Consider the following 26,910-nt stretch of genomic DNA (forward strand, 5'->3'; position numbering starts at 1 on the left):
ATCATATGGTTTTTATTCTTCAGTTTGTTAATGTGGTGTATCACACTGATGGATGTGTGGATATTGAAGAACCCTTGCATCCCTGGGATAAATCCCACTTGATCATGATGTACAATCTTTTTAATGTATTGTTGGATGTGGTTTGCTAGTATTTTGTTGAGGATTTTTGCATCGATGTTCATCAGTGAAATTGGCCTTTAGTTTTCTTTTTTTTTTGTGGAATCTTTGTTTTTTGCTTCAGGGTGATGGTGGCCTCTTAGAATGAGTTTAGGAGTATTCCTTTCTCTGCCATTTTTGGGAATAGTTTCAGAAGGAGAGGTGTTAGCTCTTCTCTGAATGTTTGATAGAATTTGCCTGTGAATCCATCTGGTCCTGGAGTTTTGTTTGTTGGGCGTTTTTTAATCACCGTTTCAACTTCAGTTCTTGTGATGGATCCATTCATCTTTTCTACTTCATCTTGGTTTAGTCTTGGAACATTTTACCTTTCTAAGAATTTGTCCATTTCTTCTAGGTTTTCTGTTTTATTGACATATAGTTGCATATAGTAATCTCTCGTGATCCTTTGTATTTCTGTGATGTCCATTGTGACTTCTCCTTTTTGATTTCTAATTTTATTGATTTGAGTCCTATCTTTTTTTTCCTTGATACATCTGGCTAAGTGTTGATAAATTTTGTTGATCTTTTCAAAGAACCAGCTTTTCGTTTCATTGATCTTTTCTGTGGTTTTCTCTGTTTCTACTTCATTGATTTCTGCTCTGGTTTTTATGATTTCTTTCCTTCTACTACCTTTAAGTCTTGCCTGTTCTTCTCCCTGGAGCTGCTTTAGATGTAAAGTTAGGTTGTTAATTTGAGGTTTTTCTTGTTTCCTGAGGTGGGCTTGTATTTCTATAAACTTTCCTCTTAGAATGGCTTTTGCTGCATCCCATAGATTTTGGAGTGTTGTATCTTTGTTGTCATTGGCTTCTAGGTATTATTTAACTCCCTCTTTGATTTCTTCAGTGATCCATTTGTTGTTTAGTAGCATGTTGTTGAATCTCCACATATTTGTGTTTTTTGCAGTTTTTTTCTTGTTGATTTCCAGTCATAAAGCATTATGGTTGGAAAAGATGCTTGATATGATTTCAATTTTCTCAAAGTTACTGAGGTTGGATTTGTAGCCCAGGATGTGATCAATCTTAGAGAATGTTCCATGTGCACTTGAGAAGAATATGTATTCTGTTGCTTTTGGGTGGAATGTCCTATAAATATCTATTAAGTCCATCTGGTTTAATGCTTCATTCAGGGCCTGTGTTTCCTTATTGATTTTCTGCCTGGTTGATCTCACCACTGCTCTAAGTGGGGTGTTAAAGTCCCCATCTATGATTGTGTTATTGTCGATTTGTCCTTTTAAGGTCGTTAACAGTTGCCTTATATATTGTGGTGAACATATGTTGGGTGCGTAGATATTTAAAATTGTCATATCTTCTTCTTGGATTGAACCTTTGATCACTATGTAGTGACCTTCTTTGTCCCTTAAAATATTCTCCATTTTATTTTTATTTATTTATTTATTTTTTTACGATAATGTTGAGTTTAATTTGCCAAATATACAAGTTGGGTTTGTGGAGCATGTTTTGCCTGGGTGCTACACAGTAAACAGGTTTCCTGAAATGATCCGCGGGCAGGGTTAAGAGGGGTCTCTGGGCCTGGCCATGGTGGGGGAAGGGGGTGAGAAGGGCAGAGGGGGAGGCCTCAGCCGGAAGGGACTGGTGGGGGAGGAGCCATGACCCTCGGGGACCCAGGGGCACAGGCTCCCAGATTACAGCCCCTCTGAGTCAGCACCCAGGAACAGACAGGGGGCTGGCTCTTGCACATTTGTCAGCAACGACTGTGCCCACTGCCCCTGCCTCACTATCTACCGGACAGATGGAAGCTCTTACCCCACAACCCAGGCACCCCCACCCCCACAAGGGTTCGGAAATCTAAAAACAGCCAAAACATTCGAATGGGTACATAAGAAATGCTGTCCTGCATCTTTCTGTCTCAAAGATGGCAGCTTCCCCCCCCACCATCCCCCCAAACGATTTCTGTGCCAAGATGAAGAGGAGGTCCCAGGCCGTGGGGGGGCTCCTCGCCATGAGGGGCTGCTGCAGTGGTGCCAGGGCACAGGGTGGGCGAGACACGGCAGAGGTTCTGGCAGCACAGCCCGGTTCCCTGGTATCTCCTCCCACAGGCGGCTGCTTATGCAGGGAGAGCGACTGCATTCGTTTTCCTGACAAGGCTGCATCATCTTTTTTTTTTTCTTTTGTTGTTGTTGTTGTTGCTGTTACTTGGGCCGCTCCCGCGGCATATGGAGGTTCCCAGGCTAGGGGTTGAATCGGAGCTGTAGCCACCAGCCTACGCCAGAGCCACAGCAACTCGGGATCCGAGCCGCATCTGCAGCCTACACCACAGCTCACGACAACGCCGGATTGTTAACCCACTGAGCAAGGGCAGGGACCGAACCCGCAACCTCATGGTTCCTAGTCGGATTCGTTAACCACTGCACCACGACGGGAACTCCTGCATCATTTTTTTGCTTCCCTCTCTTCTTCCTTCTTTTTTTTTTTTTTCCCACTGTACAGCAAGGGGGTCAGGTTATCCTTACATGTATACATTACAATTACATTTTTCCCCCAGCCTTTCTTCTGTTGCAACATGAGTATCTAGAGAAAGTTCTCAATGCTATTCAGCAGGATCTCCTTGTAAATCTATTCTAAGTTGTGTCTGATAAACCCAAGCTCCCGATCCCTCCCACTTCCTCCCCCTCCCATCAGGCAGCCACAAGTCTCTTTTCCAAGTCCAAGATTTTCTTTTCTGAGGAGATGTTCATTTGTGCTGGATATTAGATTCCAGTTATGAGTGATATATGGTATTTGTCTTTGTCTTTCTGGCTCATTTTACTCAGTATGAGATTCTCTAGCTCCATCCATGTTGCTGCAAATGGCATGATGTCATTCTTTTTGATGGCTGAGTAGTATTCCATTGTGTATATATACCACAGCTTCCGAATCCAATCATTCTTCTTCCTTCTTCCTGGCAGCCTCCTCCCGCTGTTTCCGGATGATCGCCAGCCGCGCGAGGTCGGCCTTGGCTTGCTCTGTCTTCCCCGCTAAATGCATTTTCATGTAACGCTCTTTTGCTTTCTGCTTCTCGATTTCTTCTCTTTCTCTCCGGGAAAGTTCCTTGGGCCCGTCCAGGTCCAGCTGTGTGACCTTTTTGGTTGTCTGTGCCACCCGGTTGGGGTTCTCAATGTCGATGAGCCCTTCCATGCCCTTGCGCTTTTGCTGGTAATCATCTTCTTCATCCTCACTCTCATCTGAATCTAAGGATTTCTTCTCCTTTTTGGGGTCACCTGCCCCATCTCCACCTTCTTCTCCTTGCTCCTGTTCTTCCCGGGCCTTCTGCTTTTCAGCCTGGAGCTGTGCGTCGATCTCCTTGGGGCTCGTGTACTGCCTCGCCCGGCCTTTGTGGCCTCCCTTTCTCCCTCCTTTAGGCATCTCGGCTCCAGCGGCTGCGGCGGCGGCGCCTCGAACTCGGAATGGATAATTTTATATTATCACTCTTGAGTCTTGTTCTTTGTAGCCATTAGCAATTTTTAATTGTATGGTTAAAATGAACAAATTGAAAAAATAACACTATAGCAATATAATAAAAAAAGAATAGAAAGATAAGAGTAAAGTGAAAGCATAATTTTTAAGTAAGAAAAATTTTTTGAAGGAGAAAGATGAGAAATTTTAAAAATCCTCTAAATGAAAATTCATTACAATGTACTTCTTCTCCTCTGCCCTCTCTCTTTTCATTCTCCTTTCAGATGTTTGCAAAGACATTCAATAGCTAAACATTCAGGAGTTCCCATTGTGACTCAGTGGTAATGACCCCAACTAGTATTTATGAAAAGAGGGTGTGTCGACCCTTGGGATCACTCAGTGGGTTAAGGGTCCGACATTGCCATGAGCTGTGGTGTAGGTCACAGAGGCAGCTTGATTGTATCCCACGTTACTGAGGCTGAAGTGTAGGCTGGCACCTGCATCTCCGATTTGACCCCAAGCCTAGGAACTTCCATATGCTCTAGGTGTGACCCTAAAGGGAAAAAAACACCATTAATTATTTTTAGTAATATACAGAAATCAAAAGATTTTGGAGGATTAGTCTTCATAAAAGAAAGAAATGTGTTCAGGAAATATCTTTGGGAAAAAGATTAGTTTAAAGCAGTGTTTGGAAGATGAGAAAGTGATGACTTTTCCTAGGAAAGAGGAGGAATAGTGAGGGAGTGTATCATGATCTAAGCAGAAGCAGAGCAAAATGATGGGTCCTCATCCATGGATGTAAGTGCCCGCGGCAGCCTTGTCTCACATGGGACAAAGAGGCTAACCTCCAAGAGTTTGATTGTTCACCAAGAACCAGTAGGAAACAGATTCCAGGAGAGAATCGTCCATCGTGTGTTAATCAAGGGGATGCTGCCTGGAATTTGCTCCTGCCCACCAGCTTCCTCAGGCCCTGTTTCAGGTCTTTGTTTCTCAGGCTATAGATAAAAGGATTTAATGTGGAGGTTAAAACTGTGTAGACAATTGTTGCCATGTGGTCCCTGACGGTGTAGGAGGACACAGGCTGTAAATAGACATAGAAGATGCTTCCATAAAAGAGTGTCACCACAGTGACATGAGAACCACAAGTGGAGAAGGCTTTGCGTTTGCCAGCAGCTGAGGGAATTTTGAGAACTGCAGTGAGGATTCGTATGTAAGAGAAAGCAATGCATAGAAAGGGGGTCACTAAAATAAAAGATCCTTCTATAATCATCACAGTTTCATTGACAGATGTGGAGGAGCATGACAATTTCATCAGAGGACTGAGGTCACAGAGAAAGTGATGGATGATATTTGAGTCACAGAAGGTGAGCTGATTCAGCAGAAGTGTGTGTAGCAGTGAGTGGAGGTGAGGCAATGAGCAGGAGAGGGCCACCATCAGGACACAGCGGTGGTGACTCATGATGGTGACATAGTGGAAGGGATCACAGATGGCCACATAGCGGTCAAAGGCCATGACTACTAGAAGGCAACTGTCAGTGTTGCCCAAGGCATATATAAAATACATCTGAGTCAGACACCCAGCATAGGAGATGGTCTTATGGGACAGGAAGTTCACCAGCATCCTGGGGACAATGGTTGTTGTGAAGCAAATGTCAGTGAAAGACAGGAAAGTCAGGAAGAAATACATGGGAGTCTGGAGCTGGGGGTCCGAGCGGATGGCCAGGATGATGAGCAGGTTTCCTGTGATGGTGACCAGGTATATGGTGAGGAAGAGGCTAAAGAGTGGCTTCTGGTCCTCGGGCCGGGAGGAGAGTCCCAGGAGGATGAACTCAGAGACACTGCTGGTTTGGTTGACTCTTTCCATTGACGTGGGTCTAGTTATACCCAAGAAGTTTTGTTAGAAAACATGCTCCAATGCCACACCCCAAACCATGAGAACCCAGCATGTCTTTGTTTCCTCGATTTAGTCACAAAGAGCAGCTGTGCAGGGAAATCTTGTCAGCCTCCTGGTGCTTGATGTGGTCCTTCCTTCCCAAATCCATGGGCGTCATGTGGGATGAAAGCTGGAGAGACAGCAGAAGGGGTGTACCTCTCTGATTCAAGTTCATTAGTTACTATTCTGGGAAAAGCAATTCTTATGTGTTGTGGATATAACAATAAAATAGAGAAATCTGCCTTTGTGTATGTAGTTCATGTTGTAGTTTGGGAGATATGTCTTCAATGAATAAAATATGTAATGTAACCTCAGGTAGGGATAGATTTTGTTAACAAAATAAAGCAGGTAACTCGGGAGTGGGAATGTATGTAATTTATTTATTTATGTTTTATGTTTTTTGTCTTTTGTCTTTTTAGGGCCATACCAGTGCCACATGGAGGTTCCCAGGCTAGGGTTCTAATCGGAGCTACAGCTGCCTGCTTACACCAGAGCCACAGCAATGCCAGATCTGAGCTGCATCTGTGACCTACACCACAGCTCATGGCAATGCCAGATCCTTAACCCACTGAGCAAGGCCAGGGATCAAACCCGCATCCTCTTGTTTCCTAGTAGGATTCGTTTCTGCTGCACCATCTGGATCTCCAAGGATGGATGTATTTTAGTTGGAGAAGTCACAGGACATTCATTCCTCTCCCCTGTTTTGGAAATAATTTTTCCTTTCTGTGATTCCATGTACTAAATCCCAGTTGTACTGGATGGGCTCCATTGGTGACTATTCAATTCATGTTTAAGAATTTTCTCCTTCATGTATCTATTTACATTTATAGAAGATTTTATATTATATATATATTGAATCATTCCAGTTACCTAGTGATAGACATCAAAATGGCCTTTGATTCTTGTTATTAATAAAGAAGGTTAGTGAGAGATCTTGTATCAACAAAATGATTTGAGTTGTTATCTCAGATCTGGCATATTCAGCCATACCTTGTAAATGGGTGTATTACAGAGGGATTTTTCAAACATTTTGAGAAATTTTTAGTTATCACAAAAATCTCCACAATGAAATGACTTGTATCACAAAATTGACAACAATTATTTTTTAGAGGCAGCATATTTTTTTTTACAATTTTGAATTGACTTATTACACTGAACTTTAGTGCATTCTTAAAATATCTTAAAATGTGTATTAATTTATATACTAATATATTAATTCATTTAACAATTAAATATTTACATTTTGAAAGTTACTAAAATTTTTTTTTTTGTCTTTTTAAGGCCACATCCACAGCATATGGAAGTTCCCAGGCTAGGAGTGAAATCAGAGCAGTAGCTGCCAGCCTACACTACAGCCACAATAATGTGGGATCTGAGCCTTGTCTGCAGCCTCCACCATAGCTCACAGCAACACTGCATCCTTAACCTGCTGAGTGAGGCCAGCGATGAACCCGCATTTTCATAGATACTGGTCTGGTTCATTACTGCTGACCCATGACAGGAACTCCCCAGTTACTAAACATCTTTAAATGTCAGTTTCTTCATATTGGAAAGATAAAAATGGAATATTTGGCACAAAATTCCACATTCCACATTCTTAGGAAAACTTAGTATGATAATGTACTTAAAATACTTAGAAAAGGGAGAAGCATATTGTAAAATCTCAGGAGAATCTGTTGATCCTCATAAATCCTCATGTTGCTTTTCCTTATCTGTTATTTCTAGATGTTCTCAAAATCAATTCATTCACATGCCAAACTGTCAGGCAAATTTTATGATTTTCCAAGATTTTATAGAAGGAATACATGTTTGCCATTGAATGATTTGAGTGAAAAACTAATTAAAATGAATAACAATAACCAATATTTATTGAAAAATTTTTATGCATTACACTTATGCTAAGCATTTCACTAAATCCAGTAATAAAAAATCAGGAGGCATGTGTTGTTATTAGGAGACTGAAGCTTACACAGGTGAAGAGGTTAGTTCAGTGCTTATTACTGTTGAAGTCAATGTAAAGATAAAATTTAGAATTATGCAGCTGAAGGAAATGAACAGCGATCAGGATTTGAAACCCACTCTAATTTAAGACTCAATTCTAAGCTCCTGCTCTTAAGGGTTAGCTACCCTCTCCTCTGGTTTTGTTGTATTTACTGTCTGTCACAATCAGGCAAGGCGTTGTTTTCTTCATTTTGATAATTTCCTAATGAATTACTCTTCCATTCCCCTTAATTGACAAACTTTCTTCTCCCATTTCAGAATATACCCTTGCAGTTGTGCAAGAGGTGTCTTTCTATGTTGTAGAGGTGGTGGAATTTGAAAATTTGAATATCCACATTTAACAGGCTAAAATTAGGTGGAAAAAAATTAGCCATGTATGTCAGGGGCATGTCTGGTATGCAGAGTTGTTGTTGTGGCATGGACACTGCCCTGGACTGAAGTTGAAAAGGAGGGGTTGGATTTGTCCTCCATCACCTGCTCCCAAGCTGATTCCTGATGTTTTATGAACAACAAGGGAGACACCATGTCTGTAAAGCAGTTTATCACACACAGATCAACATTCAAAGATGAGTCATTTGTGAAAGGGCTGCCTGGGGAAGGTGGAATATAAAACTCAGTGGTGATTTGGTGAATTATTGGGAATGGATGCTCCAGGTGGAAGATGTCAGGAGCACCCATGTGGACAAGTAGCAAAAAGGAGGAAGGTTTTGGAGCTGAGAATCAGGAAGAACAGTTCTAAAAGCACAGGGTGAGAGTCCAGGAATACTGAAGTTTTTTCTTCTTTTCTTTTCTACCAATGGGTTTTGCTTCCATGAAAATTTATTGTACAGATAGCCTAGAGGTTAAACTCAGTGGACTTAAAACCAAGTGCCACATGGAAATTTTACTTGGACCTTATGACTTCTCAATGTATGAACTATTTGAAGTATCAGGGACAAAAGAGTGAGGTGCCAAATTGAGTTGGGGAGCCGCTGGGTGACCAGCTCACTGAAGCTCACCTCCTCGTCCAGCTGCTTTTCTTTCCTTGCCAGCCTCCCCAAAAGCTGATGGGCACCACCTCTGCTCTCAGCCAAACCCTCATGCTTCACAGCCAAAGCTCAGCTTCCTCCTGTGTCTCCCATGAAATCTGGGGCTGACTGGAAGGAGAGAAGCAGGAAAGGAGGGAGGAGCTGATGTCCTCCTCCAAAGGGGTAATACTTAACCCTCCCCTGTCTTCAGACCCCCATTTCTTTCCTGCCACCTGGTCCCCAGCAGGCTGCTGCTTCTCCCAGCTCCAGATCTCAGAAGGAAGAGATACCCTGACTAAGCAGGGAGGGCTCTCCTGGTTGTGGAATCCCTCTCAGCTTCCCAGGAGTCTCAGGTGTGCCCTGCTGGCCTCTTGGGGCACTTGTTAGGCTGAGGGTGTTGTGTTGTGATGACCTCTCAGGGGAGTTTGTCCTGGGATCTCTCCAGGCAGAGAAAGCAGAATGGGAATCATAGCACTGCAACACTAGGACCTCTGTCATGCAATCAGGAGTTAGTGTTCTTCCCAATAACCACATTTAACCATGACTATATTACTGATCGAGATTTCAGATATACATTTTTCAACTGGACTCTCTCACTCTTTTTTTTCCAATTCACTACCATTTTCTATAGTTTTCAACAGAAGCATTCAGTTGCATGTATCACTTTTTGAAAGGTAAACAATTCTTTTTTCTGACTTTTGAGTCTCTATGGGTATTATTTCATCAACTGGAAATTTAGTTTGACTTCCCCAAAGATCTTTTTAATTCTGGCAGCCATTTAAATTAATTCATACATTTAATTGAAATATATTTGACATGTGATATTATGATAAGTTTCAGGTATGCAGTATAGTGATTTAACATCTGCCCAAATTATGAAATGATCACTGTGACAATTCTGGTAACCATCTGTCCCCATACAAAGTTCTTACAATATTTTTGGCCATTTTTCTTATGCTGAATATTATATCCCCATGGATAATTTATTTAAAAGTTTATACCTTTTAGTCCCCTTCAACTCTTCCCTCGGACCTCCAAAGCCCCCCTCTGTTCTCTGTATCTATGAGTCTGTTTTCATTTTGTTTTGTTTTGTTCATTTGTTTGTTTTTTAGAGTCCACATTAAAGAGAGGTCATGTTGTATTTGTCTTTCTCTGTGTGACTTACTTCACTTGAATAATATCCTGTAAGTCTATCCATTTTGTGGCACATGGCAAGATTTCATTTTTTATGGCTGAGTAATATTTCATTTCATATGTACACCATATGTATTTTTAATCTATTCATTTATTTATGGACACTCAATTAGCTTTCATACCTTCTCTATTGTAAATAATGTTTTCAGTGAACATTAGGATGCATATTTATTTATTTTCTTATATTTTCTTATTTTTAATTTTTTTTGCTTTTTTTTTAGGCTGCATGTGCAGCATGTGTAAGTTCCCAGGCTAGGGGTCCAATCAGGGCTGCAGCTCCTGGCCTATACCACAGTGCCAGCTTGGGATCTGAGCCCTGTCTGCTACCTACACCATAGCTCATGGGAATGCCAGATCCTTGACCCACTGTATGAAGTCAGGGATCGAACCCATATCCTCATAGTTACTAGTCGGGCTCATCACCGCTGAGCCACAGTGGGAATTCCCAGGGTGCATATATATGTTTTAAAATTAGCGTATTTGATTCCTTCAGGTAAATACCCAGAAGTGAAATTATTGGATCATATGGCAGTTCTATTTTTAATTGTTTGAAAAACCTCCATACTGTTTTCTCTACTGGCAGCACCAATTTACAATCCCACCAACAGTGCACTAAAGTTCTTTTTCTCCATGGCCTCTCCAACACTTGCTGTTTTTTTGTCTTTTATTTATTTATTTATTTCCACTGTACAGCATGGGGATCAAGTTACACTTACATGTATACATAAGATTTCCTTCCACTGTTGTGTTGTGATGTAAGCATCTAGACATAGTTCTCAATGCTACTCAGCAGGATGTCCTTGTTAATCCATTCCAATAGCAATAGTTTGCATCTGTTAACCCCAAGCTCCCGATCTCTCCCACTCCCTCCCTCTCCCCTGGAGCAGCCACAAGTCTATTCTCTAAGTCTTTGATTCCTTTTCTGTGGAAACATTCATTTGTTCTGTATGTTAGATTCCAGTTATAAGTGATATCATATGGTATTTGCCTTTCTCTTTCTGACTTATTTTGCTCAGTATGAGAGTCTCTAGTTCCATCCATGTTGCTGCAAATGGCATTATGTCATTCTTTTTAATGTCTGAGTAGTATTCCATTTGTATATATACCACATCTTCCTACCCCAATCATCTGTCAATGGACATTTGGATTGTTTCCATGTCTTGGCTATTGTGACTAGAGCTGCAATGAACATGCGAGTACATGTGTCTTTTTTAAGGAAGCTTTTGTCTAGATATATGCCCAAGAGTGAGACTGCTGGGTCATATGATAGTTCGATGTATAGTTTTCAAAGGTACCTCCATACTGTTCTCCCTAGTGGTTGTACCAGCTTTCATTCCCACCGACAGTGCAGGAGGGTTCCCTTTCTTCCACACCCCCTCCAGCAGTTGTAATTTGTGGACTTCTTAATGATGGCCATTCTGACTGGTGTGAGGTGGTATCTCATGGTTGTTTTTATTCACATTTCTCTAATAATCAGGGATGTTGTGCATTTTTTCATGTGCTTGTTGGCCATCTGCACATCTTCCTTGGAGAATGGTCTCGTCAGGTCTTTTGCCCATGTTTCCATTGAGTGGTTGGCTTTTTTGCTGTTGAGTTGTACAAGTTGCTTGAATATTTTGGAGATGAAACCCTTGTCAGTTGCATCATTTGAAACTATTTTCTCCCATTCTGTAACTTGTCTTTTTGTGTTGTTTTGGTTTCCTTTGCTGTGCAAAATCTTGCCAGTTTGATGTGGTCCCATTGTTTATTTTTGCTCTTATTTCTGTTGCCTTGGGAGACTGACCTGAGAAAATATTCATGAGGTTGATGTCAGAGAATATTTTGCTTACGTTCTCTTCTAGGAGTGTGATGGTGTCTTGTATATTTAAGTCTTTCAGCCATTTTGAGTTTATTTGTGTGCATGGTGTGAGGGTGTGTTCTAGTTTCATTGATTTGCATGTAGCTGTCCAGTTTTCCCAGCAATTCTTGCTGAATAGACTTTTTTCCCCCCATTTTATGTTCTTGCCTCCTTTGTTAAAGATTAATTGACCATAGGTATCAGGGTTTATTTCCGTGTTCTCTATTCTGTTCCATCAGTCTGTCTGTGTTTTGGTACCAGTACCACACTGTTTTGATGACCGTGGCTTTGTAATATTGCTTGAAGTCTGGGAGAGTTATGCCTCCTGCTTGGTTTTTGTTTCTCAGGATTGCTTTGGTGATTCTGGGTATTTTGTGGTTCCATATAAAATTTTGGATTGTTTGTTCTAGTTCTGTGAAAAATGTCCTGGGTAATTGGATAGGGATTGCATTGAATCTGTAGATTGCTTTGTGTAGTATGGCCATTTTTACAATGTTGATTTTTCCAATCCAGGAACATGGAATATCTTTCCCTTTCTTTACATCTTCTTTGATTTCTTTGATTCAAGTTTTATAGTTCTCGGCATATAGGTCCTTTACCTCCTTGGTCAGGTGTATTCCGAGGTATTTGATTTTGTGAGGTGCGATTTTAAAAGGTATTGTATTTTTGTATTCCTTTTCTAATGTTTCATTGTTAGTATACAGGCATGTGACTGATTTCTGAATGTTAATCTTCTATCCTGCTACTTTGCTGAATTTGTTGATCAGTTCAAGTCATTTTTAGGTTGAGTCCTTAGGTTTTTCTATGTATACTATCATGTCAGCTTTTTCTATGTATACTATCATGTCTGCATACAGTGACAGTTTGCTCTCTTCTCTTCCTATCTGGATGCTTATATTTTTTTTGTTTGTCTGATTGCTGTGGCTAGGGCTTCCAGTACTATGTTGAATGTAGTGGTGAGAGTGTGCATCCCTGTCTTGTTCCAGATTTGAGTGGGAAGGCTTTCAGTTTTTCTCCATTGAGTATTACATTTGCTGTGGGTTATTCATAAATGGCCTTGATTATATTCAGGAATGTTCCCTCTAGACCCACTTTGGTGAGAATTTTTATCATGAATGGATGTTGGAGTCTGTCAAATGCTCTTTCTGCATCTATTGAGATGATCATGTGGTTTTTGACTTTTCTTTTGTTAATGTGGTGTATGATGTTGATTGATTTGCATATAGTGAACAATCCTGGGATGAATCCCACCTGTGGTATATGATCTTTTTTATATGTTGGACTCAGATGGCTAAAATTTTGTTGAGAATTTTTGTGTCTCTATTCATCAAAGATATTGGCTTATAGTTTTCTTTTTTCATGCTATCTTTGTCTGGTTTTGGAATTAGGGTGATGGTGGTGTCATAGAATGTTTTTGGGAGTGTTCCTTCTTCAACCTTTTGAAAAAGTTTAAGGAGGATTGGCAGCAGATCCTCTTTGTATGTTTTGTAAAGTTTGCCTGTGAAGGGTTCTGGTCCTGGACTTTTATTTGTAGGGAGTGTTTTTATGATGTATCCAGTTTCATTTCTAGTGATCAGTCTGTTCAGTTGGTCTATTTCTTCTTGATTCAGTTTTGTCAGGGTGTAAGTCTCTAGAAAGTTGTCAAATTTGTTGGCATATAGTTGTTCCTAGTAGTCTCTTATGGTTTTTTGTATTTCTGCAGTATCCAATGTGATTTCTCCTTTTTCATTTCTGATTTTCTTTATTTGTTTTTTTTCTCTCCTCTTCTTGGTAAGTCTATGCAGAGGTTTTTTGATTTTGTTTACTTTTTCAGAGAACCAGCTCTCATTCTTATTTATTTTCTCTATTGTTTTTTGGATCTCTATTTTATTGATTTCCTCCCTTCTGCTGACTTTAGGTCTTTTTTGTTCTTCTTTTTCTAATTCATTTAGGTGGTGGGTTAAGCTGTCAATTTGAGATCTTTCTTCCTTTTTGAGGATGGCCTGTATTGTTATGAATTTTCCTCTGAGCACTGTTTTTGCGGCATCCCATAGATTTTTAGTGGTTGTGCCTTCATTATCATTTGTCTCAAGGTATTTTTTAATTTCCTTCTTGATTTCCTCATTGACCCATTGGTTTTTTTTTAGTAGTATGTTGTTTGATCTCCATATAGTAGGTTTTTTTCTCATTTCTTTTCCTGTGGTTGATTTCTAATTTCATGGTGTTGTGGTCAGAGAAGATACTTGAGAGAATTTCTATGCTTCTAAATTTGTTGAGGTTAGCTTTGTGTCCTAGTATGTGATTCATTCTTGAGAATGTTCCATGTTCACTTGAGAAGAATGTGTATTCTGATTTTTTTGGATGTAGTATCCTGAAGATGTCAAGTAACTCTAACTTTTCTGTTGTTTCCTTTAGGCTCTCTATTGCTTGTTTTCTGTCTTTTTGAAAAGAGCCATACTGAGAGGTTTGAAGTGGTATCTCATTATGATTTTGATTTCCATTTCCCTGATGATTTGCAATTTTTTGCTTCTTCTAATTGATATTGCCCCAATACAGTTTTTTTTTTGTCTTTTGTCTTTTGTTGTTGTTGTTGTTGTTGCTATTTCTTGGGCCGCTCCCGTGGCATATGGAGGTTCCCAGGCTAGGGGTCGAATTGGAGCTGCAGCCACCGGCCTACGCCAGAGCCACAGCAACACGGGATCTGAGCCGCGTCTGCAACCTACACCACAGCTCACGGCAACGCCGGATCGTTAACCCACTGAGCAAGGGCAGGGACCGAACCCGCAACCTCATGGTTCCTAGTCGGATTCGTTAACCACTGCGCCACGACGGGAACTCCCAGTGTTTTTTCCCTATTGTATAGCATGTTGATCCAGTTACACATACATGCACACATTCTATTTTTTCATATTATCATGCTCCATCATAAGTGACTAGACATGGTTCCCAGTGCTACACAGCAGAATCTCATTGGTAATCCATTCCAAAGGCAATGATCTGCATCTATTAACCCCAAGCTCCAATCCACCCCACTCCCTCCCCCTCCCTCTTGGCAACCACAAGTATATTCTCCAAGTGCATGTTTGTTTTTTTTTGATGTTGAACTGTATGAGTCCTTTGTGTATTTTTGATATGCACACCTTATTGGATATATATACTTGCAAATTTCTTCCCCACTCAGTGGATTGCCTTTCATTTTGCTGATAAATTCTGTGCAAAAGCTTTTTTGTTTGATGTAGTCCCATTTGCCCCCTTTTCTCTGCTTTTGTTTCCCTTGTCTGAGGAACAGATCCAAAAAAATACTAGTACTGCCACTGCTAAAGAGCATACCCTGTTTTCTTCTAGGAGTTTTATGGCTTCAGGTCTTACATTTAAGTCTTTAATCCATTGTGAGTTTATTTTTGTATTTTGTGAGAAAGGAGTCCAGTTTTGTTTTTTGGTAGGTAGTTGTCCAGTTTTCTAAACACCATTTATTGAAAAGGTTGTCTTTTCCATATTGTGTCTTCTTACCTCTTTTGCTGCAGATTAATTAATAAATGTTTGTGTTTATTTCTTGGTTCTATTCTGTTCCATTAAACAATTTTTGTGCTGGTACCATATTGCTTATATTACTATAGCTTTGAGGAATAATTTAAATTCCAAAAGTGTGATAACTTCAGCTTTGTTCTTCTTTTTCAAGATTGCTTTGATTATTAAGACTCTTTTGAATTACCATACAAATTTAAAAATTATTTGCTCTAGTTCTGTAAAACATGATTCTGGCATTTTGATAAAGATCGCTTTGAATATATAGATTGCCTTAGGTAATATAGTCATTTTAAAAATATTAATTACTCCCACCCATGAGTACAGAATATCTTTCCATTTGTTTGTGTCTGTTTTGATTTCTTTCATCTGTGTCTTAGAGTTTTCAGAATACAAGTCTTCGATTGGACTTATTCCTAGGTTTTTTATCCTTTCAGATACAATTGTGAAAGGGATTGTTTTCTTGCTCTCTCTTTCTGATAGCTTATTATAAATGTGTAGAAACACAACAGATTAATGTATTTTAATTTTGTATTTTGAGACTTTACGGAATTCAGGTACTAGTTCTAATAGTCTTTTTTGGTAGCATTTTTAGGATTTTCTATGTATGGTATCATGTCATCTGCAAACAGTGACGATTTTACCTTTTTTTTAATTTGGATGCCTTTTATTTCCTTTTCTTTTCAGATTTCTGTGTCTGTGACTTCTAATACTATGCTGAATACAAGTGGCACATGTGAGCATCCTTGTCTTTTCTGATCTTCAAGGAAATACTCTCAGGTTTTCATCACTGTCATGATGTTGGCTGTGGGTTTGTCATATATGGCCTTTGTTATATTGAGTTATGTGCCCTCTGTACTAATTTGGTTGATAGTTTTTATCATAAGTTGATATGGAATTTCGTGAAAAGCTTTTAATGAATCTGTTGAGGTGATCATATGATTTGTATCCTTTATTTGTTAATATGCTGTTTAATGTTGCTTGGTTTGCAGATATTGAACCATTCTTGTATCCCTGAGATAAATGCTATTTGCTAACAGTACATGGTGTTTTTAGTGTATTGTTGAATTTGGTTTGCTAACATGTTGTTGAGAAGTTTTGCATCTGTGTTCATTAGTGATATTGGAATGTACTTTTCTTTTTTTTAATGGTATCTTTTCCTGGTTTTGTTATTAGGATGATGCTAGCTGAAGAATGAGTTTGGAACCATTTATTCTTCATTTTGAGATGGATAGGTGTTAGTTACCTCTTCTTGAAATGTTTAGTAGAAGTGCTCTGTATATGCATAGTCTAATCAAATATTGCTTTACCATATTTCTGGGCCAAATGCCAGTTCAATCAGTTTCCTTGTGATGACTCCCCCTGGTGACTGTTTAGACTATAATTACAAGTCTTCAGGAAAGTGATTTCTTCTTGACTCAATTCACTCAATCAAGATCCCAGATTCTTAAGTCCCTCTTAGTTTCCTGGGCCAAAGTTATGTGATCGCAAATGTTGTTACCATGAGTATTCATGGCATGGAACTAATCAAGTACTCTTTGTACACCCCAGTAGTGTTGTGTTCTCCAAGAGATTGCCAGGTGAGCATATTCACTTAGTAGGTGCAATTCAGTTCAAATGTCCAAAAGCCTTCCCTCAGTCATTTGTGTTTCAGAGTTCCAGAATGAAGTCATTTACATGTGAAAACTGTCATGCCAACTTTCCCTCCTTGGACATCATTGTGATTCCCTCTGTTCCTGCCGGTATAGTTTTCTACCCAAATTCATATCTGGCAAAGTTAAAAAAGAAAATTCAATTCCAACATGTAGGGCAGAGGACAGCAATGTGTCTCCTTCATGCTCAGTTCCTTGTTTTAGCCAGGGTGTCATCTTTGTTAGAGAAAGATAATGTAGCAGTTGTAAGCTGACAATCACAGAATGTCACTGAGATTCAAAGGCAGGCATCCTCTACAGAGAATCAGCATGATAAACATAACAATAAAATGTGACTAAAATGATAATCCCAACTTATTATTGTCTAGGCAGGTCTTAAAGGAACTCTGATTGTTGCCTGCTCTCCGCATCATATATAAAAGTTTTCAGGAAATTGTTATGGTGTGGCTTTGGTCCCATTCTTTGTCTGGAAAAATGATTCCTGGAATATCTTCTTGTATTGGCCATAAGTCAGCAGTACATTTGAGAGAAACAGTGACAAATATTACCTTCTTGCTTTGAGGTAGTTTCTTAACACAGGAATGATGAATTCCTTTTCTGCCATTATTTGTCATCATGTGATCTCTTTTCAAATGCCTTAGTTCTCCCACTTTTCCAATTATTATGTGTCCTAACCCAGACTGGGCTTCTCTGGATAATCATCTCTGGTTCAGCTCTACTGCCCTCTATAGGCATGTAGCAAGATTATGCTCCCCAGAGCTACTTCTTAGGCCCATTTATAGGAAGGGGTAGAAAGGCAAAGGATGATGGGGCTACCTCTAACAGTAGCAAATGAGCATTATCTGTGGTCAGTTTTAATTTCATCCCACTAGAGGGAGTCATTATCCAGTCCATTTTTCCTTTAGTACTATGCATAGTCAAATTTAGAAGAATTTAGATATAATTCTGAGCAGCAATGTCTCCTTCTGTCTGGACATGCAAATATTACCCTCAACTCAAATCAATTGGATTCATAGACAAAAAGAAAATTTGTGAGGTGAAGATAAATTTTGAGAGGTGACAGGTAACATCATCCTTGATGCTCTCAAAATTCTGCACCCATCTCTGTACCTCCTAAAATTTCCAAAGATATTCCCCTCATACTATCTATCTCTTGTATTGAGAAGAATCAGACATTTGACTGGTATTAACCTATACTGTGCACCAGTGCTGAATAATACCCAAAGCCTTTGCTCATGATCTCTATGTTTCCCAACATCTTTTAAAATAGAAGTATAATTTTTGTATAGGAAAATGACTCATATATCTTAAGTAGATAGCTTTTTTCTGATGATTTGTTTGTTTCTTATTGATGAATATTTGGGTTGTGTTTCATTCTTCTTAATATGAATAAAGCTGCTATGAATATTTGTACCTATTTTTTTATAGACATAAAGTACTTGTTATGTTTAATTTTATAGGAATTTCCACATTGTTTTCCAAAGTGATGGGACAGAATACTAACTCAGGTAGTTAGTGTAGGATCATGGGCTCCCATATATTCTTTTGATATGGATATTGACTAACTTTTGTGGCTTAAGGGCTCCAGGGAGTAACACCTCCACAGGCCTTGTTTTATTGTAGGAAATGTGCATTCCCCACAGGTTTTGTTTATTGCAGAAAACGTGAATCTCTAGCCCACTCCTCAACTGATAAAAAGAAATGAGAGAAATGGTGACTTAATCTAAGGAAAGGAAAGGACAAAGAAACCATAAAACTTATGGGATGTTTCCAACCATAAAACCTCTATTGGGAAAGGACTGATATAAATAATTGAACAAGGCCAATAGGAGAAGACCACGTTGGTACCCCCCCATCTTTAAGGACTAAAAATCCCTATAAGACAATAGAGAAAGGGGGCTCTTCTGCCCCCTCCCAGCTGTCCTGGGAGCTATTTGCTCTTCTTTAATAAAGGCTTTGCTTGCTTGCTTCTTGTGTATTCATGGAGTTCATTCTTTGACTGCCATGAACAAGAACCTGGATTCCAGCATCATCTTTCCCGTATAAGTGATTGCATAATTTTATATCCCACGATCAAAATGTGAGAGATTCAGCTGTTCCAAATCCTATGAAAATTTTTTACTGCCTTTTTTTTTTTTTTTTTTTTTTTTTGGCTATCCCATTGTATATGGAGTTCCCAGGTCAGGCCACAGTTGTGACCTATACTGCATCTGTGGCAACACTGGGTCCTTTAACCCCTGTGCCTGGTTGGGGATCCAGTCTTTGTCCTGGCACTGCTGAGATGCCACCGATCCAGTTGTGCCACAGCAGGAATGCCTATATTATGTTTTTTTTTTTGGCTGCACCCCTGGCCTGTGGAAATTGCTGGGCTAGGGACTGAACCTGTGCCACAGCAGCAATCTGAGCCACTTCAGTGACAACACTGGATCCCTAATCTGCTGAGCCGCAACAAAACTCCTGTATTGCGGTTTTTTTTTTTTTGGGGTCATACCTGTGACATATAGAAGTTCCTGGGCTAGAGACTGAATTAGAGCTTCAGTTGCAAGCAGTCACAACCACAGAAACACTGGATCCAAGTTGCATCTATGACCTATGGACCTTGAGGCAACACCAGATCCTTAATCCACTGAGGCCAGGGATTGTACCCCCATCCTCATGGAGAATATGTTGTGTCCTTAACCCTCTCAACTATGAAGGGAACTCCTGTGTTGTGTTTTTAATTGTAGCCATTCTATTGAATATTCAGTATATCACACTGTGACTTTAATTTATATTTCCCTGTTAAGTAATGATGTTGAATATATTTCACCTGTGGTATAAGCCATTTGAATGTCTTTTTTTTCAAGTTTTTTCCCCCAATATATTTTTTTCTATTGTACAGCATGGTGAGCCAGTTACACATACATGTATACATTCTTTTTTCTCACATTATCATGTTCCATCATAAGTGACTAGACATAGTTCCCAGTGCTACACAGCAGGATTGTTTTTTTTTCTAAAAAATTTATTGAAATATTTGATTCATAATGTTGTATTAATTTCTGCTGCACAGCAAAGTGAATCAGTTGTACATATACATGTATCCATCCCCATATAGTTTATCACAGAATATTGATTAGAGTTCCCTATGCTATATAGCATGTCCCTGTTGACTACCCATTTCACATACAATAGTAACTATCTGCGTTTTTAAAATGTTTGCCAATTTTTTGTCCACTTTAAAAAAATTGAATTGTGTGCTTTTTCTTATTGATTTTATGAGTTCTTTATATATTCTCTGTATGTCTTTTGTCAGATGTATGTATTGTAAATACATTTTCCCTTTTCACTTTCTTAAGTTTTCTTTTGAAGAGCAGAAGTTTAAATTTTGATGAAATTTAATTTAATAAATTTTCTTTTGTAGTTAGTCCTTTTTGTTTCCTGATCAAGAAATCTTCCCTCATCTCAAGGTCATAAATACATTTACATACATTTTTCCGTTTTCTTTCAGGAATTTTAATAGTTTTATTCTTCACATTTAGATCTATGAGCCTCTGTGGATTAATTTTTGTATGTGGTGTGGAGTCAAAATTTAACTGTTTTCTGTGTGCGTATCTAGTTGCTCCAGCTTAATGTATTAAATGATTCCATCTCTCCCCATTAAATTGCATTGACACTGCCAAAAATTAAATGAATATAAAATATTTCTTTCTGGGTTCTCTCTTCTGTTACATTGATCTGTTTATATTTTCACAAAGAAATACTATACATATTAATTACTGGGAATTCTCCTTGTGGCTCAGTGGGTTAAGAACCCAAATAGTATCCATGAGGATGCAAGTTTGATACTTGGCCTCACTCAGTGGGCTAAGGATCAGGCATTGCCGTGAACTGTGGTGTAGGTCACAGACATGGCTGGGATCTGATGTGGCTGTAGCTGCAGTGTAAGCTTGCAGCTGTAGCTCTGATTTGGCCCCTAGCCTGGGAATTAACATCTGCTGCAGGTATGGTCCTTAAAAATAAATGAATAAATAAATAAAGAAATAAATAAATATATTCATTACTTTAGCTTTGTAGTAAGTCTATATTTGGTGACATGTGTCCTCAAACTTTGTGATTTTTCTTCAAGACTGTCTGGGCTCTTCAAGGTCATTTTCATTTCTATTTAAATTTTATTTTATTTTTATTGTTTTATGTAATGATTTTTATTTTTTCCATTATAGCTGGTTTACAGTGTCTTTCAATTTTCTGCTGTACACAATGGTGACCCAGTTACATATATGTGTATACATTCTTTTGTCTCCCATTATCATGCTCCATCATAAGTGACCAGACATAGTTCCCAGTGCTACACAGCAGGATCTCATTGCTAATCCATTCCAAAGGCAATAATCTGTGTCCATTTAAATTTTAGAATTGGACTGTCCATTTCAAGGACAATGGCCAAGCACCTGTGCCCAGGCTTGGAGCATAGTGTGTGGACTCAGGGTCCACTTAAAGGCTACGCAGTGGCAGCGTGGTCACGTTTTGTGCAGGGTTCTGTAGACTGTGGTGGGGGAGGAGATCACAAGCAGCACATTAGAATGGCCTCTTGTTTCTCACTGAAAACACTTGATGCATTAGAACAGTGAGCTATGTCTTTAAAGTTCTGAAAGCTTTGGTACCTAGAATGCTATATCCTATCAAATTATCAATCAACTGAAAGCGCTAAATAATGATGGGTTTTCAGATCTGCAAGTATCTAGAAAATTTATCTTCAGCTTGTATCTTACAAACAAAATCTTTCACCATTGCATTTGTCATCTTCTTTACTAGTAGTTTTATTTTTTTTTATTTTTTATTTTTTATAAATTTTTTAAATTTTTTAAAAAACTATCCCGCTGTACAGCAAGGGGGTCAGGTTATCCTTACATGTATACATTACAATTACATTTTTCCCCCCAACATTTGTTCCATTTCAACATGAGTATCTAGACAAAGTTCTCAATGCTATTCAGCAGGATCTCCTTGTAAATCTATTCTAAGTTGTGTCTGATAAACCCAAGCTCCCAATCCCTCCCACTCCCTCTCCCTCATATCAGGCAGCCACAAGTCTCTTCTCCAAGTCCATGATTTTCTTTTCTGAGGAGATGTTCATTTGTGCTGGATATTAGATTCCAGTTATAAACGATATCATATGGTATTTGTCTTTGTCTTTCTGGCTCATTTCACTCAGTATGAGAGTCTCTAGTTCCATCCATGTTGCTGCAAATGGCATGATGTCATTCTTTTTGATGGCTGAGTAGTATTGCATTGTGTATATATACACCACATCTTCCTAATCCAATCCTCTGTTGATGGACATTTGGGTTGTTTCCATGTCTTGGCTATTGTAAATAGTGCTGCAATGAACATGCGGGTGCACGTGTCTCCTTTAAGTACAGTTTTATCCAGATAGATGCCCAAGAGTGGGATTGTGGGGTCATATGGAAGTTCTATGTATAGCTTTCTAAGGTATCTCCAAACTGTTCTCCATAGTGGCTGTACCAGTTGACATTCCCACCAACAGTGCAGGAGGCTTCCCTTTTCTCCATACCCCCTCCAGCAGTTGTTATTTGTGGATTTATGAATGATGGCCATTCTGACTGGTGTTAGGTGGCATCTCATGGTAGTTTTGATTTGCATTTCTCTCACAATCAGCGATGTTGAGCATTTTTTCATGTGTTTGTTGGCCATCTGTATATCTTCCTTGGAGAAATGTCTATTCAGGTCTTTTGCCCATTTTTCCATTGCTTGATTGGCTTTTTTGCTGTTGGGTTGTATAAGTTGTTTATATATTCTAGAGATTAAGCCCTTGTTGGTTGCATCATTTGAAACTGTTTTCTCCCATTCTGTAAATATTAATATGGAACAACAAAAGACCCAGAATCGCCAAAGCAATCCTGAGAAACAAAAACCAAGCAGGAGGCATAACTCTCCCAGACTTCAAGAAATACTACAAAGCCACAGTCATCAAAACAGTGTGGTACTGGGATCAAAACAGACAGACAGACCAATGGAACAGAATAGAGAATCTGGAAAGAAACCCTGACACCTGTGGTCAATTAATCTTCGACAAGGGAGGCAAGAACATAAAATGGGAAAAAGAAAGTCTATTCAGCAAGCATTGCTGGGAACCCTGGACAGCTGCATGCAAAGCAATGAAACTAGAACACACCCTCACACCATGCACACAAATAAACTCAAAATGGCTGAAAGACTTAAATATACGACAGGACACCATCAAACTCCTAGAAGAAAACATAGGCAAAACACTCTCTGACATCAACATCATGAATATTTTCTCAGGTCAGTCTCCCAAAGCAAGAGAAATAACAGCAAAAAATAAACCCATGGGACCTCATCAAACTGACAAGCTTTTGCATAGCAAAGGAAACCAAAAAGAAAACAAAAGGACGACTTACAGAATGGGAGAAAATAGTTTCAAATGATGCTTTACTAGTAGTTTTAAATTCCTTGAGCTATAAATATTTATTTGAGAAAATTCAGACATTCCAAATATGTGTAAAGAAGTAAAAATTCTCTCCCTCTCTCTCCCCCTCTGCATTTCCTTTCTTACTCCAGTAACTATACAGCTCTATCTTCATAAAGTCTAAAAATCAATATTCATACTTTTATACTTTGATCTACATCTTATTTTTCTGTTTAATGAATTTTTAAAAAAGATCTGTTTTATTTTTCAGCCTGCTTTAAATTGTTAATTCTATGTAATTAATCATAATTAATTTCTTTATTTCTTCTTGTTGAGATTTTAGATTTCTTTTGCTAGTTTTTATTTGTTACAAAGCTGGGGAGTTCCCATTATGGTGCAGCAGAAATGAGTCTGACTAGTATCCATGAGGATGCAGGTTTGATCCCTGGCCTCGTTCAGCGGGTCAGGGATCTGGCTTTGCTGTGAGCTCTGGTGTAGGTCGCAGAGGTGGCTTGGATCCTGCATTGCTGTGGCTGTGGTGTAGGCCTGCAATTGCTGCAGCTCTGATTCAATCCCTAGCCTGGAGGGATTGCTACAGGTGCGGCTCTAAAAAGCAAAAAAAAAAAAAAAAAAAAAAGTTAAAAAAATGTTGGGATTGATTAAAATATACACCTTTATAATGTTTCTACAAGTTAGAGTATTTAAAGATTTGGAGTGTCTAGAATAAGTATTAAATGATATATTTTAAACATGTGACTTCAGGGATGGATGACAGGAAGGAAGATTTCAACATCTCCGATATAGGGTGGATAATTTCTTAGTTCTTGTTCTTTCTGGTCATAAGCAATTATTATTTTTATTTATTTATTTATTTTGTCTTTTGTCTTTTTAGGGCCACACCTGTGGCACATGGAGGTTCCCAGGCTAGGAGTCTAATCAGAGCTGTTGCTGCTGGCCTATGCCACAGCCACAGTAATGCCAGATCTGAGAAATGTCTGAGACCTGCACCATAGCTCACGGCAACACTGGATCCTTAACCCACTGAGCGAGGCCAGGGATCCAATCGGCAGCCTCATGGTTCCTAGTTGGCTTTGTTTCCGCTGCTCCATGCCGGGGACTCCAGCAATTTTTAATTGTATGGTTATAAATGAGCAAGGAGTAAAAATGAAAAGGAATGAAGCCATAGCAATATAATAAGGAAGGAAGAGAAAGTTAGGAGTAAAAGTGAAAACAATTTTTAAACCAGAAAAAAAATTTTTCTGGTCACACCTGTGGCATGCAGATTTTCCAGGACAAGGGACTGAATCTGATTCAAAACCAGAGGCAGAGCACTGACAACACTGGAGTAATCTATTAAGCTGCTTAATCTGCTAAGCCACCATGGAATTCCCAAGAAAAATTTTTTGAAAGAGAAAAATTAGGAATTATAAAAAACCTTTGGTGAGTTCCCTTTGTGGCTGAGCAATTAATGAACCCCACTAGGATCTATGAAGATGTGGGTTCCATCCGTGGCCTTGCTTGGTGGGTTGGGGATCCAGCATTGCCGTGAGCTATGGTATAGGTCACAGATGTGGCTCTGATCCCATATAGATGTGGCTGGGGTGTAAGCTGGTGGTTACAACTCTGATTTGACCCCTAGCCTGAGAACATCCATATTCTGCAGATGTGGCCCTAAAAAGAGAAAAAAATTCCTTTAACTGAAAATTCTCTGAAATATACTCCTTCTCCTCTTATCCCTTTCAAATGTTGCAAAGACATTCAAAGCTAAACATTCAGTAATTATTTCCAGTAATATACTGAAATATGAAGGATTTGGGGGCATTAGTCTTCATGAAAGAAATGTGTTCAGGAAATATCTTTGGGAAAAAGATTAGTTTAAAGCAGTATTTGGAAGATGAGAAAGTGATGACTTTTCCTAGGAAAGAGGAGGAATAGTGAGGGAGTGTATCATGATCTAAGCAGAAGCAGAGCAAAATGATGGGTCCTCATCCATGGATGTAAGTGCCCGCGGCAGCCTTGTCTCACATGGGACAAAGAGGCTAACCTCCAAGAGTTTGATTGTTCACCAAGAACCAGTAGGAAACAGATTCCAGGAGAGAATCGTCCATCGTGTGTTAATCAAGGGGATGCTGCCTGGAATTTGCTCCTGCCCACCAGCTTCCTCAGGCCCTGTTTCAGGTCTTTGTTTCTCAGGCTATAGATAAAAGGATTTAATGTGGAGGTTAAAACTGTGTAGACAATTGTTGCCATGTGGTCCCTGACGGTGTAGGAGGACACAGGCTGTAAATAGACATAGAAGATGCTTCCATAAAAGAGTGTCACCACAGTGACATGAGAACCACAAGTGGAGAAGGCTTTGCGTTTGCCAGCAGCTGAGGGAATTTTGAGAACTGCAGTGAGGATTCGTATGTAAGAGAAAGCAATGCATAGAAAGGGGGTCCCCAGAAAAACAGATCCTTCTATCATCATTACAATTTCATTGACAGATGTGGGTGAACAGGACAATTTCACTAGAGGGCTAAAGTCACAGAGAAAGTGATGGATAATATTTGAGTCACAGAAGGTGAGCTGATTCAGCAGAAGTGTGTGTAGCAGTGAGTGGAGGTGAGGCAATGAGCAGGAGAGGGCCACCATCAGGACACAGCGGTGGTGACTCATGATGGTGACATAGTGGAAGGGATCACAGATGGCCACATAGCGGTCAAAGGCCATGACTACTAGAAGGCAACTGTCAGTGTTGCCCAAGGCATATATAAAATACATCTGAGTCAGACACCCAGCATAGGAGATGGTCTTATGGGACAGGAAGTTCACCAGCATCCTGGGGACAATGGTTGTTGTGAAGCAAATGTCAGTGAAAGACAGGAAAGTCAGGAAGAAATACATGGGAGTCTGGAGCTGGGGATCTGAGTGGATGGCCAGGATGATGAGCAGGTTTCCTGTGATGGTGACCAGGTATATGGTGAGGAAGAGGCTAAAGAGTGGCTTCTGGTCCTCGGGCCTGGAGGAGAGTCCCAGGAGGATGAACTCAGAGACACTGCTGGTTTGGTTGACTCTTTCCATTGACATGGGTCTAGTTATACCCAAGAAGTTTTGTTAGAAAACATGCTCCAATTCCACACCCCAAACCATGAGAACCCAGCACGTCTTTGTTTCCTCGATTTAGTCACAAAGAGCAGCTGTGCAGGGAAATCTTGTCAGCCTCCTGGTGCTTGATGTGGTCCTTCCTTCCCAAATCCATGGGCGTCATGTGGGATGAGAGCTGGAGAGACAGAGAGGTGTTTTCCTTTAGAGACCGTCAGGGGTGGATCTCTCTGATTCAAGATTTTTAGTTCCTATTCTGAGAAAGCTCTGAGTCCCTGCTGAGAACATAGCATAGCACAGATAAATCTTTGCTTTTGTGCAGTTCATGTTGTACTTTGGGAGCTAGATCATCAGCAAACCAATATGGAATAGAATATCAGGTTGGGATATATTTTTTTTCACATTTGAGTCCTTTATTAAACTATAGACATGCTTAGAGACAGTATATTTTTCATTTCTGCACTTACTACATTTGGTATAAATTAGGCTCTTAGTAAAAGTTTGTTAATGGAAGAATGAATGCTAAAACCCTCAAGATCATTAACATAATGAAAAAAGTGATTCAAAAGGTATATATGAATCTACTCAAAATATTAGGAAAGGTTCTTGTTTCTGAAATCAAGTTTGTCTTGATAATACATCCCTTGCATTCTGCCTTCATTCATCTACTCATGAATATTCACACTGCTTACAAAGCCACAAGACGAGTGAAAGAATAAC

The 26,910-nt window shown here is 39.4% G+C and overlaps 3 protein-coding genes across 3 annotated transcripts; all 3 read right to left on the reverse strand.

The window, feature by feature from the left end:
* Window positions 1-3,035: 3,035 nt before the first annotated feature.
* On the reverse strand, window positions 3,036-3,542 carry LOC125120860 (28 kDa heat- and acid-stable phosphoprotein-like). The gene has a single exon (XM_047769259.1). The coding sequence runs from the start codon at window positions 3,516-3,518 to the stop codon at window positions 3,036-3,038; it is 483 nt and encodes a 160-aa protein (XP_047625215.1). The 5' UTR covers window positions 3,519-3,542.
* Window positions 3,543-4,300: 758 nt separating this feature from the next.
* Window positions 4,301-5,487, reverse strand: LOC125121353 (olfactory receptor 1L8-like). The gene has a single exon (XM_047769590.1). The coding sequence runs from the start codon at window positions 5,410-5,412 to the stop codon at window positions 4,468-4,470; it is 945 nt and encodes a 314-aa protein (XP_047625546.1). The 5' UTR covers window positions 5,413-5,487; the 3' UTR covers window positions 4,301-4,467.
* A 19,570-nt stretch (window positions 5,488-25,057) lies between these two features.
* LOC125121354 (olfactory receptor 1L8-like) lies at window positions 25,058-26,181 on the reverse strand. The gene has a single exon (XM_047769591.1). The coding sequence runs from the start codon at window positions 26,173-26,175 to the stop codon at window positions 25,225-25,227; it is 951 nt and encodes a 316-aa protein (XP_047625547.1). The 5' UTR covers window positions 26,176-26,181; the 3' UTR covers window positions 25,058-25,224.
* Between the last annotated feature and the right edge of the window lie 729 nt (window positions 26,182-26,910).

This window comes from Phacochoerus africanus, chromosome 2, assembly GCF_016906955.1.
Source record: "Phacochoerus africanus isolate WHEZ1 chromosome 2, ROS_Pafr_v1, whole genome shotgun sequence".
NCBI lineage: Eukaryota > Metazoa > Chordata > Mammalia > Artiodactyla > Suidae > Phacochoerus > Phacochoerus africanus.

Bases quoted from the DNA above. Each gene is read 5' to 3' on its own strand.
- LOC125120860 (XM_047769259.1), bottom strand. From the start codon at position 3,518: ATGCCTAAAGGAGGGAGAAAGGGAGGCCACAAAGGCCGGGCGAGGCAG.
- LOC125121353 (XM_047769590.1), bottom strand. From the start codon at position 5,412: ATGGAAAGAGTCAACCAAACCAGCAGTGTCTCTGAGTTCATCCTCCTG.
- LOC125121354 (XM_047769591.1), bottom strand. From the start codon at position 26,175: ATGTCAATGGAAAGAGTCAACCAAACCAGCAGTGTCTCTGAGTTCATC.